Genomic DNA, 13,501 nt, shown 5'->3' with positions numbered 1-13,501 from the left:
AAAATTTTCTGTAGAAATGGAGGTCTTATTATGTTATTCAAGCTGGTCTTGAACTCCCGGCTTCAAACAATCCTCCAGCCTCAGCCTCCCAAAGTGCTGAGGCTACAGGTGTGAGCCACCACATTCAGCACACATAACTCTTATATGCACTGGGAAACCAAAAAATTCATGTCACTTTATTGTAGTGTTCACTTTATTCTGGTGGTCTGGTACTTAACCTATAATATCTTTGAGGTATGCTTGTATTAATTTCTGTTTACATACAAACTAAGGCACAGAAATGAGCTTACATTCACTCCAGTCATTAAGGAGCAGAGCTACAGTACAAATTCAAATGGCTTGGTGCCTTAGCTCTCACACTTCTAACCAATTATACCATGGGTATAGCATATTAGATTCCTCAGAACTATTTCCTTTAGCCAGAATAGTGTTAAAAAATTTAAGCCCTTTTTAGAGGGGCATTTAGATATAGCATCATCCCCACTATTTTATACCTTCCTACTTTACACATTTACTATCATCTGCCAAACTACTCATTCTGACATGGAATTCTATTACAGGGGGTTTAATTGAGTCTCACTTTAATATTTTCCTCTTCAGACTTTGAAAGTTCATGTTAACTGTATCTTTTCTAGTACATGAGTTGTCATTCTCAAAAACTATCCTTTCAGTTACCAGTGTATTTAAGATCAAATGAATAAAAGACTAGTAATAATTTAAATGAACCTCATGGCAAATTATAGCAAGTCGTGTCCACATTTACAATAAAAATTGGAAAGGCGCTAAAGGCAGCTTTCTGTTGGAGGGCTTCTAGACCTATGGACTTTCGCTTTCGGTTTGTTAAACAAGAGCTAATGAAATTATCAACCCCCAAATAAGTCACAAAAACATGTTACTTATTTGAAAGACCAATACCATTAGCCAAGTTACAAAATTTAATTGACAGGATCAAGCAGTGGTTACTAGTCAAAACAAAACACGTTAGTATCTTTGAAGTATTGAGATGCTAATTTTTAAATAAAGGTAACAAATACCAAAGATTCTCATAACACTGTAGGATCTACATGAACTTGATTCTGGATATAGTTCAATTCACAAGGGGAAAAGAATGACAGTGTAATCACCAATAATTAAACCAAAGGCATAATTTTCCAAATTACTTTTAGTAAGACAGAATAAATTCTAATTTTTTAAACACCTAAAGCTATATAAAACTCAAAGTACTCTATTTTCTACCTGAGATCAAAATAAGTTTCCTTTTTCCTATCAAAACATAATTCTTGGCACTGAGGTAAATCTGAAATCACTTGATATAGTTGGTGAAACTTTTCCAAAACATTTTAAGCCCTCCTTTACAGAGAAATTCTTATTACAAACATATATTTACATATTGTTCTTCAAAGACAAATGGTATATTTATGAGGTTAATAAGTCTGTAATGGGACCACGATACTATAATAATAGGAAAATAAAGAGCCATTCATTTATCCAAAGTGTTCCTGAATGATGCAATGGAAAATGGGATCACAGGATCTATGTACATATATGAATCACTAAGAATTCAGAAATTAAGCTCATTTTAAGAAAAGTCATTCTATTCCATTTGGAGAAGTTGCAATATTGTGATGTATAACAAAAATATTGTGTATAAAAGCGCCAAAATCAAGCATGAGCATAAATTGACAATAACTGCAACTTAAATGAAAAATTATACGCAACCAGATCTTTACTGTGGCTATGCAGCTTCTTGTTTTGTGGCCTGCAGGTTTTTACCAAGGTAACAACCTCTTAGCTCTTGCTTCTCTGTCACCGACATCGCACAAAAACAAAAACAAAAAAATGTAATAAACATATCTACAGCTTCCTTCTTCATGGGTGTCTTTGGCAATGCTTCCAAATTCTGAAAGCCAAATAAACTGTTAAAGTAAATGAAGAGGATGAAAACACTACATGTGATGTATGAAAACCAATGTAAGGTGATGAACTGAAAAAGAAAATACAACCAGGAAGGCTGAACAGCAGTCTTCCCTCAAGAGCAACAGAAACACAAAATGAGGGACTGGCTATTACTCCTTCTGGCCCTTCTTCTACATTATTTCCCAAGTAGAAGAATGTGGAGCCAAACCTTCAAACTCTGAGAAAGATGATGACTTTGGAGGAAAAGCTAGGGATATGAATAAATGATGAAGGAGTACAGGCGCAGCTTTAGCTGTCAATGAGTTTCTTTGCTCTGGCATTGGCAATGTCAATACGATCTTTGTTGGTGTCAGCCTGAAAAAAAAGAAAGAAAAAAAAAACAGCATTACTTCATGAGGTAACTCTAATAAAAGTTAAATTTTAGGCTTGGCACCCGTAGCACAGCAGTTACAGTACCAGCCACATACAATGAGGGTGGCAGGTTCGAAGCCGGCCCAGGCCAGCTAAACAACAATGACAACTACAACAAAAAATAGCCAGGCGTTGTGGTGGGCATCTGTAGTCCCAGCTACTTGGGAGGCTGAGGCAAGAGAATTGCTTAAGCCCAAGAGTTTGAGGTTACTGTGAGCTGTGATGCCATGGCACTATACCCAGGGCAATTCCTTGAGACTGTCTCCAAAAAAAATTCATTTTAGGCAAGAAGCAACAGAATACATATGAAATTTATTTGGAAAAACCTTGGTGTATAAGTACAACGAAGGTATAACCAGTAGATCCTAGTAGCATTTCATCAATATATTGTTTTCTTTTTTCTAGGAGTGTCTCACTCTGTCACAGCAAGAGTGCTGTGGCCTCATCACAGCTCACAGCAACCCCAAACTCCTGGCCTCAAGAAATTCTCTTGCCTTGGCCTCCCAAGTAGCTGGGACTACAGAAGTATTCTACTATGCCCAACTAGTTATTTTTCTTTTTTTCTTTCTTTTTTTTTCTTGAGACAGAGTCTTACTATATCACCCTGGGTAGAGTGCCATGGCATCCCAGATCATGGCAACCTCAGACTCTTGGGCTTAAACAATTCTCTTGTCTCAGCCTCCTGAGTAGCTGGGACTACAGGCACCCACCACAACGTCTGGCTATTTTTTTGTTATAGTTGTCATTGTTGTTTGGCAGGCCCGTGCCCACTTCAAACCTGCCAGCCCCTGTATATGTGGTCAGCGCCCTAGCCACTGAGCTATAGGCATTGAGCCTCTTTTTTTTTTTTTTTTTTTAATAGAGATAAAGGTCTTACTCTTGCTCAGACTACTCTTGAACTCCTGACCTCAAGCAATTCTCTCACCTAGGCCTCCCAGAGTGATAAGATTACAGGCATGAGCCACTGGGCTCACCGAGTATTTTATCGATTCTATAACATGTTTTATCATAGTTCAACATCTTTGAAATTGGGATGTATCTTATCATCAATAGCACTTTAAATGCAATGAAATATATGAATACTCTTCTGTGTATAGATCTGGACAGTGTGGGAGTGCTATGAACTGAATCATAGTGTCTCATCTGGAGCTACTCATAGGTCTAACCCAGAGAGACTAGAATAACCTTGTCTAAGATCTTTGGAATAGATTTATCACCACCCACATCAATATCTAAATTAAAATGATGGCATACCATCCTGGCTCATGCTTGTAATCTCAACAATCTAGAAGGCCAAGATGGGAAAATCCATTTGAGCCTACCAATTCCAGACCAGCCTGAATGGGCAGCACAGCAAGACCCTGTCTCTTTAAGAAAAAAAAAAATGAACTAGTCAGCATGGTGCACCTAAAATCCCAGCTGCTTAGGAGGCTGAGGCAGGAGGATCATTTCAGCCCAGAAGTTTGAGGTTGCAGTGAGCTATGCTGATGTCATTGCACTCTAGCTAGGGCAACAGAGTAAGACCTAGTCTTCCAAGGAAAAGAAAGAAAGAAAAGGTGGCTCATTCCTGTAATCCTAGCACTCTGGGAGCCCAAAGTGGGTGGACCACCTGAACTCAGGAGTTTGAGACTAGCCTAAGCAAAAGTGAGACCCCATCTCTAATAAAAATAGAAAAAAAAACTAGCCAGGCCTTGTGGCAGGTACCTGTAGTCCCAGCTACTTGGGAGACTGAGGCAAGGGGATTGCTTGAACCCAAGAGTTTGAGGTTGCTGTGAGCTATGACAACACAGCACTATACCCAGAGCAGAGTTGAGATTGTCTCAAAAAAAAAAAAGAAAAAAAAAGACAGAAAGATGGGTAATATGTAAGCCTAAAGTCAGACTAAAGCGCTGAAAGCATCTTATGAATCATTATTTGCTTCAATGAAGTCCACTGGAAGTATCAACAAAAAGCCAAGCTTGAAAGCTCACCCCATCCTTTAGAGTACACCGAAATTGTAATGAAGTATAACTTCCAGATGTGACACATCCAAACACTGAAAACAACTGCACTTTCACTATCCCTTTTACATCATGTCAAATAGAAAAAAAGAATAGGAACCACAATTTTTCCTTCACCAATATTACACTATTTTGTGTCCACTCCACAAGAACCACTCTGCAGAACTCAATTTTGCCTTCTGACTCATGAAATGAGGATTCATGAACTTAATAATTTGTTATTAGAGGCTGGGTGTGGTGGCTCATGCCTGTAATCCTAGCACTCTGGGAGGCTGAGGCGGGTGGATTGCCTGAGTTCACAGATTTGAGACCAGCCTAAGCCAGAGCGAGACCTAGTCTCTAAAAAAAATAGGTAGGTATTGTGGCAGGCACCTATAGTCCCAGCTACTCAGGAGGCCAAGGCAAGAGAATTGCTAGAGCCCAAGAGTTTGAGGTTGCTGTGAGCTATGACACCACGGCATTCTACCAAGGGCAACAAACTAAGACTCAAAAGAAAAAAAAAATCTGTTATTAGTTAACAAAATAAAACTCCAAAAGTTTTACTTACTAATTAAGAGGGGGGAGAAAAGCACACTCACAGGTTAGAATAGATACTAAGCTTCACATGTGAATGTTCAAGAATTCATAAAACCATCTCATTCGAAGGCTGTGGTTTTAAAATGAACCAACTGCCATGAGTAAGAGATGGAAGCACTGGGCTCTTGATTTTCAGTGTGTTAGAACTGATGATTCATCAGAACTGTATGACCTGGGAGAACAGACTTTATCCTATTGTATCACTTAACCTATCTAGCACACATTCACCATTGAAACAATGGATTATGGCTCAGCACCTGTAGCACAGTGGTTATGGCGCCAGCCACATATGCGGAGGGTGGCAGGTTGGATCCCAGCCTGGACCTGCTAAACACTGAAACAAAAAAAATAGCTGGGCATTGTGGTGGGAGCCTGTAGTCCCAGCTACTTGGGAGGCTGGGGCAAGAGAATCTCTTAAGCCCAAGAGTTGGAGGTTGCTGTGACGCCATGGCACTCTACCAAGGGTAACATAGTAAGTCTCTATCTCAAAAAAGAGAAAAAAAAAGAAATGAAACATTGGATTGAATGTCTCATTATCTGGCTGTAATAAAAGGCTTTTACCTTTTCTGTGATCTGTTCTATTTGTCGATTTTGAGCTTCAATCTCAGTGCCCATGTCCAGGGCCATGTTTTTTAGATTTCCCAGGATACTGCCCACTTGAGTAAGGTTCTCTTCCATTTCATCTTCTCTGGCATCATTAGTTATACTAAATATACAAAAAGAGAGTCCATTTTAATTCAACAAAAAGTACTGAATTACCTAAGTCTGGATTTAATTTTCCTAAAAATAAGTAACCAAAATGAATCTCAGAAATGTAAGATACAAGGGAATTAGATTACTATTGTGAAACATTCTAAAATAAAATACAAGGGAATATAGACTACTACTGGGAAACATTCTATCATAAAAATTGAAAGATGGTGGGTGTGGTGGCTCATGCCTGTAAAGCTAGCACTCTGGTAGGCTGAGGCGAGTGGATTGTCTGAGCTCACAGGTTTGAGATCAGCTTGAGCCAGAGTGAGACCTCGTCTCTAAAAATAGCCGGGCATTGTGGCAGGTGCTTGTGTTCCCAGCTACTCAGGAGGCTGACACAAGAGAATCACTTAAGCCCAAGACTTTGAGGTTGCTGTGAGCTGTGAGGACACAGCACTCTACCAAGTGCGACAAAGTGAGACTGTCTCAAAAAAAAAAAAAAAAATCAAAAGATAAATCAAGGAGAGCACAGAATCTTAAAGCCATGTAAGAAAAGATTCAAAAGGGTGGCACTTGTGGCTCAAGAGTAGGGCACCGGCCCCATATACCAGGGATAGCAGGTTCAAGCCCAGCCCCAGCCAAAACTAAAAAAAAAGAAAAGATTCAAAAACAACTCCAGAACAGCATTTCAAAAAGTGTCATTCCAAAAATAATAATAAAAATTTTAAAAAGTGTCATTCCCAGCACCACCTCAGAATTTGTTAGACAAGGGTCTCATCTTCCACTCTAGACCTATATATAAGAAACTTTAACTAGGGTGGCGCCTGTGGCTCAAAGGAATAGGGCGCTGGCCCCATATGCCAGAGGTGGCGGATTCAAACCCAGCCCCGGCCAAAAACTGCAAAAAAAAAAAAAAAAAGAAACTTTAACTAGATCCCATCAATCTATATTTTAGGTGATTCTAATGTACACTTAAGTTTAAAGAACCACAATAAGTTAGAAAACAATTGCCTAAGGGTCAAATCTGCCCTAACTCCTGATTGTGTAAATAAAGTTTTATTCAAACACAGCTATGCTCATTTGTTTACATATCATTTGTGGCTACCTTCACCCTACAACAACAGAGTTGAGTAACTGCAACAAAGACTATGTATGGCCTGAAAAATATTTACTATCTGTCCTTTTACAGATATCCTTAGAGGACTCTAGCCAACCCTTGCTCTAGATGATACATTTTAAAACATATTTTTCCTATTTACAGAAGTAAAACATGCCTACTTCAATCATTTGTAATATACTGAAATGTATGAAGGAAAGTTAATTCTATCATCTAAGGGCAACTACCATAGTAAACACACTATCAAGGGGCATATTTTTAAATGCATTGAAAAAATGTAATAAATATTAATTTCATTTGATTAGTTAGAGTTCACGTACTGCTACACCTCATCTCCTAAGTGAGCCCTTCCTTAGGAAAGGTGTAGATACATTGGGAGAAGCTGGCATACCGCTTAATGTATCCTCCACTGGCTGCTCCTGTTGTTGGTTGCTGAGGCTGACCATTTGTCGCCCGGCCTGGCTGCTTAGATACTACATTGCTGGGCGAGTTGTCTCCTCCATCTCCCCACGTTGTCTTATAGGCCTTACCAGACTCAAAGTTCTTGGTTCTGCATAAGAGTGAAAAGTGCAGAGATACCAAAAAGCAGGAGAAAGAGAGTTTTAATTACTAGTGCTTGTTACTTTGAGGATGATCGCAACACCATTAGCAGGAAAGCTGCACACAGCTAAATCTAGACATCTAGATGATCTTTACTATGCTTCCTGGCAATATGGGATAGGAAAAATATGAATTATTTAAGCCCACTGACATTGAAACATTTTATTCCTTTTCTTCTCTCTCTCTTTTTTTTTTTTTTCTTTTTCAGAGACAGAGTCTTCTATGTTGCCTCCCAAGCAGCTGGGACTACACGCATGAACCACCATCCCCAGCCTAAAACATTTTTAAAATATACAAATACTGCTTCTACCAATTCTGTTAGCAAGCAGCAAAATACAATTATTTTATTTTTTAGGTTTCCTTAACCTTCCAGCATTCTCTAGAAGAGGTCAATCGACACTAGAAAAATCCCTAAAGGAGCGCTAGGCATGGTGGCTCACAACTATAATCCTAGCACACTGGGAGGCCGAAGCAGGAAGATTCTTTGAGCTCAGGAGTTTGAGACTAGCCTGAGCAAGAATAAGACAGACCCCCCATCGCTACCAAAAATAGAAAAATTAGCCGAGCATTGTGGCAGGCACCTGTAGTCCCAGCTATTCAGGAGGCTGATGCAGGAGGAATGCTTAAACCCAGGAGTCTGAGGTTACTGTGAGCTAGGCTGGTGCCATGGCACACTAGCCTGGGAACAGAATAAGACTCTGCTTGAAAAGAAAAAAAAAATCCCTTAGGAAAGTTATTCTGAAATGTCCTAAGAGGTTCCACGGAGGCATCTCAGAGATTGATGAGGTATGACAGAGTAAGAAGGCTGAGTAGGTAACAAAGAATATTCGATTCTTTATTTTTAATTATTAAGAGTATGTAATAGCTGTACATGAGTACATGACTAATCAGTACGTAACACTGTGACCCCAGCTGCCCATTTTTTTGAACCAGAGTAGTTCCAGCTGATCAGTGTTTGTAAGTTAGAATTCTGGGTGAATTTTTAAACAAGAATTACTTAAAAAACAAAAAAAAACAAAAAAAAACAGAACAGAAAGGCAAGAATTATTTCCAAATTGCATAATCAGTCAATGTATTAACTACCTTGGCTATCCTGCTGCCAATTATAAATCTGTATTGTAGGGGGTTTTCATTTCCATTAGGAGTTTACTTTTCTTCCTTTAAAAAAGTGATACTAGGGCGGCGCCTGTGGCTCAGTCGGTAAGGCGCCGGCCCCATATACCGAGGGTGGCGGGTTCAAACCCGGCCCCGGCCAAACTGCAACCAAAAAATAGCCAGGCGTTGTGGCGGGCGCCTGTAGTCCCAGCTACTCGGGAGGCTGAGGCAAGAGAATCGCTTAAGCCCAGGAGTTGGAGGTTGCTGTGAGCTGTGTGAGGCCACGGCGCTCTACCCGAGGGTGGTACAGTGAGACTCTGTCTCTACAAAAAAAAAAAAAAAAAGTGATACTACATCTAGGCCGGTTAAAAATAAAAGCATATGCTTTAAGTGTAACTGATATAGCCAAAAATCAGTCAAAGCTAGAATTGAGGCATGGATTTACCACCCAAACAGGTGCAAATCGCAAGAAAAAAAGTCAAGGAAAGTGACTTTCAAACGGCTATTATAAAAATTTGACACAAAACTTTTATGATTATTTGGCTAAAGTCAATTGTTCACTTAATTTTAGTTTTTACTTTTCTTTCTTTCTTTCTTTTTTCTTTTTTGAAACAGTCTTACTTTGTCACCCTCAGTAGAGTGCCATGGCATTCATAGCTCTCAGCAACCTCCAACTCTTAGGCTTAAGCGATTCTCTTGCCTCAGCCTCCCAAGTAGCTGGGACTACAGGCACCTGCCACAACACCCGGCTATTTTTATTTTTTGGTTGTAGTTGTCATTGTTGTTTGGCAGGCATGGGCTAGATTTGAACCCGCCAGCTCCGGTGTATGTGGCTGGCACTGTAGCTGCTGAGCTACAGGCGCCATGCCAGTTTTTCTTTTCTATAAATAAAACCAAAGTAGCATATTGCTATAATTCTATTATCTTATTTATTCCATATTTTACATTAATGAGGAAGTTTCAAAATAACAAAATGCAAAGGCAGAGAAGAGATTTCATGAAAAAAATTGGCTTCTCCCTAACAGGCATGTGAGGATTCATTTTTGGCAAACCTAGATGTCAGATTTTCACCATTAATGCTACAGAAAGGGTACTATGATTTTTGTGAGAGGCACTGCAAAGGCAAGCAAACAAATTTATGAACACTGAAAAGCTAGTTCTCAAAGAAATTTTTCTTTGTTCTACTTTAAGTTCTTGTATTTCCTATTTATGCTATTTTGTTTTATTAATCAATCTATTTATTTAAAAGCCATGTTAAATCTTTCCTGGAACAAAGTAGAATAGACTTTTTTTTTGAGACAGTCTCACTTTGTTGCCCTTGGTAGAGCACTGTAGCATCATAGCTCACAGCAACCTTAAGGTCTTAGGCTCAAGTGATTCTCCCACCTTAGCCTCCCAAGTAGCTGGGACTACAGGTGTGTACCACTCTGCTAATTTTGTTTCCATTTTCAGTAGAGATGAAGTCTTGCTCTTGCTCAGGCTGGTCTCAAACTCCTGGGCTCAAGCAATATACCTGCCTCAGCCTCTCAGAGTGCTAGGATTATAGGCATGAGCCACTGCACCTGGCCTCTTAAATGATTTTTTTTTTTTTTTTTTTTTGGTGGTTTTTGGCCGGGGCTGGGTTTGAACCCGCCACCTTCCGGCATATGGGACCAGCGCCCTACTCCTTGAGCCACAGGCGCCGCCTTAAATGAATATTTTTATACTCATTTGGGTTGGCAAAACCAATCTGAGTATATTCTTTGTTAATAAGAAAGATCCCAAGCAAAAATTCTAGAACAGAGGCCAGGGATGGTGTCTTATGCCTGTAATCCAGCACTCTGGGAGGCTCAGGCAGGTAGATTGGCTGAGCTTAGAAGTTCCAGACAGCCTGAGCAAAGAGAGACCTTGTCTCTACTAAAAATAATAGAAAAACTAGCTGGGCATTGTGACAGGCACCTATAGTCACAGCTACTTGGGGGGCTGAAACAAGAGGATCACTTGAGCCCAAGAGTTTGAGGTTGCTTTGAGCTATCATGCCATGGCACTCTACCTCAGGTGACAGAGTGAGACTGTGTATTAAAAAAAAAGGAAAAAAGTATAAGCACAAAAACAAGAAAAAAAAAGTATAAGCTCGGCGCCTGTGGCTCAAGTGGCTAGGGCATCAGCCACATACACCGGAGCTGGCCGGGCCTGCCAAACAACAATGACAACTACAACCCCTCTCCTGCCCTTCTTCCCCCCCAAAATATATATAGGTGTCGTGGCAGGCACCTGTAGTCCCAGCTACTTGGGAGGCTGAGGCAAGAGAATCTCTTAAGCCCAAGATCTGAGGTTTCTTGAGCTGTGACACCATGGCACTCTACCGAGGGCGACAAAATAAGTCTCTGTCCCCAAAAAAAACAAAAACATTGGCTCAGTGCCCGTACTCAGTGGTTAGGGTGCCAGCCACATACACCCAGGCTGGTGGGTTCAAACCCAGCCCGGCCTGTTAAAACAATGACAACTACACACACACGCACACACAAAAAAAATAGCTGGGCGTTGTAGTGGGCGCCTATAGTCCTAGCTATTGGGGAGGCTGAGGCAAGAGAATAGCTTAAGTCCAAGAGTTTGAGGTTGCTGTGAGCAGTGACACCACGGCACTCTACCAAGGGTGACATAGTGAGATTCTGTCTCAAAAAAAAAAAAAAAAAAATCAATTATTTCTTTTTCTAGTTTTGGTTGTCATTAACACAGTACTAACTGAATTAAAACAGCAAAAAGAAAGCCAAGTATTAGCTATTCTTCTTTCTCATCAAGGAGAAAAGGAACTGAGTAAGTGCCCACATGGGTGAGTGTCAGTGTGCAGCGTGCTTTGGATGGCCAAGCTAAGGAAAGAGACAAAGGAGGGCAGGGGACAAAGGGCAGAAATCAAATACTTAATTTCTTTTAACATTTTATCACGGTCTTCATAATTCACATAAAGATCAAAAATTAAGAACAAGTCTGATATTGTAATAAACAGTAAGCTGAAAAAATTAAGATTAGTTAGCTCCATATTTACTCAACATGAAATCATAGCAAGCTAACACATGATGTAATAGGAATTACGGAATAGAGTATAACATATGTCAAGAGGAGAAATCCTTACTTTAAAAAGTAGATACTGCATACAATAACACTAAAATTCATTTCCCACTTTGTTCCAAACAAGATTTAAGATGACTAGAACTGGCAATTTATTCCGAGATTTGGTATTAGTCTAAATCATGGGGAATCCAAATCATTAGAAGCAACACTTTAATGGAAGAAATCCTGATTCAGAAAACAGAAAGGAGCAGGGAAACTTAATGGAAAATAGGATGTTGGAATCAAAGCCTTATGAAGACAGAAATGCATTTAGCCTAAATTCCCTTACCTTTCTAGATTAGAGCAGTCGTCTCAAAGATCAACCAATTAAAACTTCTTAGGAAACTCAGTAAAAATACTCAGGAGTATTTTTTATTTTGGTATTCTCAAACATTATTCAGCAAAAACCCAATTATTGGAAGCATTTGTCAAAGGATGGTATTATAAATTAAGATACTTGGGTTAAGTTTATCTTTCGGACAGCAACCATCAAGAACAAATTTACATTACATACTAAGGCACAATTTTTGAGGCAGTCTCCACCATTCACAAAATTCATGCACATGCACAGAAAAGCCATTTAAAGCATCACCTTTAGACAGCAGGTTAGCAGCCCAAAGTGCGCCACAAGACTGCATCTTAAAGTTCCCTTTGATCAGTTACTCAGCCCGGCCTCTGATGTTAAATCTTCAGTTTTAGTAAGCAGAGTAGAAAGGAAGAGGTTAGGTAAGAGAATGAAATGCAGAAAACAGTAAATTCCAGTCAAACAGAACAAAACCAGGCTTAGTTTTAAAAACAATGCATTCAAATTCCTGCCTGGTTTCCCAGAAACCACCAACATCTGAGAATCTAGATAAAAAGAAAAACAGGAAAACTACTTAAACCAGAGCACACCTTCATTTTCCTCAGAATGTTTGGGTAATGTTAGCCTTTCCTAAAATCATAAAAATTAATATAAGAGAAGGCAAAAACTTGTGAAGATCTTACAATCTCTCTTAATTACTTCTATTATGTATTTTACTTGCATTGTGTTTGAAACAAATCTTTCTATGTGTCTAACTCTCCCACTGGCTAACAAATTTCTCAAGGCCTTGGTGGCTCACGCCTGTAATCCTAGCACTCTGGGAGGCTGAGGTGGGTGGGAGGAACCCTTGAGATCAGGATTTCGGTTGAAACTCCATTTCTACTAAAAGTAAAAAAATATGCCTAGCATTGTAGTGGGTACCTCAGCTGCTCAGGAAGCTGAGGCAAGAGGATTGGCTTGAGCTCAGAAGTTTGAGGTTGCTGTGAGTGAGGCTGAGGTCATGGCACTGTAGCCTGGGAAAAAGAGTGAGAATCTGTATATAAAAAAAGTATTTATTGAATACCTATTATGTAGACAGATACCATTTGAAGCACAAAAAAATTAAGAGTAATGATAAATAAAACAGAGCCAGGGGTACGCATTATTTGTATCTCTGGTGAGTAGAATGGAGAAAGTATTGAACTGCTGAATGAAATATAATTCAAGTCTCTCTCATTTCTGCTCCTTCATGAGAGGGACCCACTTCCAACTCCCTTTGAAAGTGCTCTAAGCTTTCTCATTGAAAAAAAGAAATATAATTCAATATTTAATCACTCACAGCTGAATTTTTTTATACCTCAGTATGACAAAAGATTGGAATAGTAGAAAACCTGTAGTGTCAATTTTGAACTCTAATAAATGGTCCAGAAATACCGATTTATCTTCGAACTATGTGCCATTCTGTTAGACTTTATAAACACTTTACAAGACAGGGAAGTTAAGACAGAAGAGTATATCTAAGAAAGGCTAAATTGTGACATTAGGCATTTACACATTCTGAGACTTCCCCATTTCAAGTCTGCCCCCTTTTAAACTCTTGTAATTAGAATTACACTTTAGTGGTTACTGTCAAAGATAGAGGATGAAAAAAAAAAGGACCTGCGCTGTTTTGCTTTTAGAATTCAACAGTAGCAAGCTAACAGAATGGCATTTATTCAC

The 13,501-nt window shown here is 39.4% G+C and overlaps 1 protein-coding gene across 4 annotated transcripts in view; it reads right to left on the bottom strand.

Moving 5' to 3' along the window:
* Positions 1–1,037: 1,037 nt before the first annotated feature.
* Positions 1,038–13,501, bottom strand: part of SNAP23 (synaptosome associated protein 23) — a 37,338-nt gene continuing 24,874 nt past the window's right edge. For 2 of the 4 annotated variants that reach the window (XM_053593644.1, XM_053593643.1), the window contains exons 6-9: positions 12,316–12,348; positions 7,106–7,264; positions 5,466–5,610; positions 1,038–2,271 (exon numbers count right to left, since the gene is read on the bottom strand). In XM_053593644.1, coding sequence (XP_053449619.1) covers positions 2,206–2,271; positions 5,466–5,610; positions 7,106–7,264; positions 12,316–12,348 — 403 coding nt within the window. In that variant the 3' untranslated portion in view covers positions 1,038–2,205. The remainder of the gene's footprint in view (positions 2,272–5,465; positions 5,611–7,105; positions 7,265–12,315; positions 12,349–13,501) is intronic. The other 2 variants (XM_053593645.1, XM_053593646.1) reach the window with 2 other exon arrangements.

Source organism: Nycticebus coucang, chromosome 6 (genome assembly GCF_027406575.1).
Source record: "Nycticebus coucang isolate mNycCou1 chromosome 6, mNycCou1.pri, whole genome shotgun sequence".
Taxonomy (NCBI): Eukaryota; Metazoa; Chordata; class Mammalia; order Primates; family Lorisidae; genus Nycticebus; species Nycticebus coucang.
Note: the sequence above shows the minus strand (reverse complement) of the source record. Positions and strands in the feature narration are given on the sequence as shown.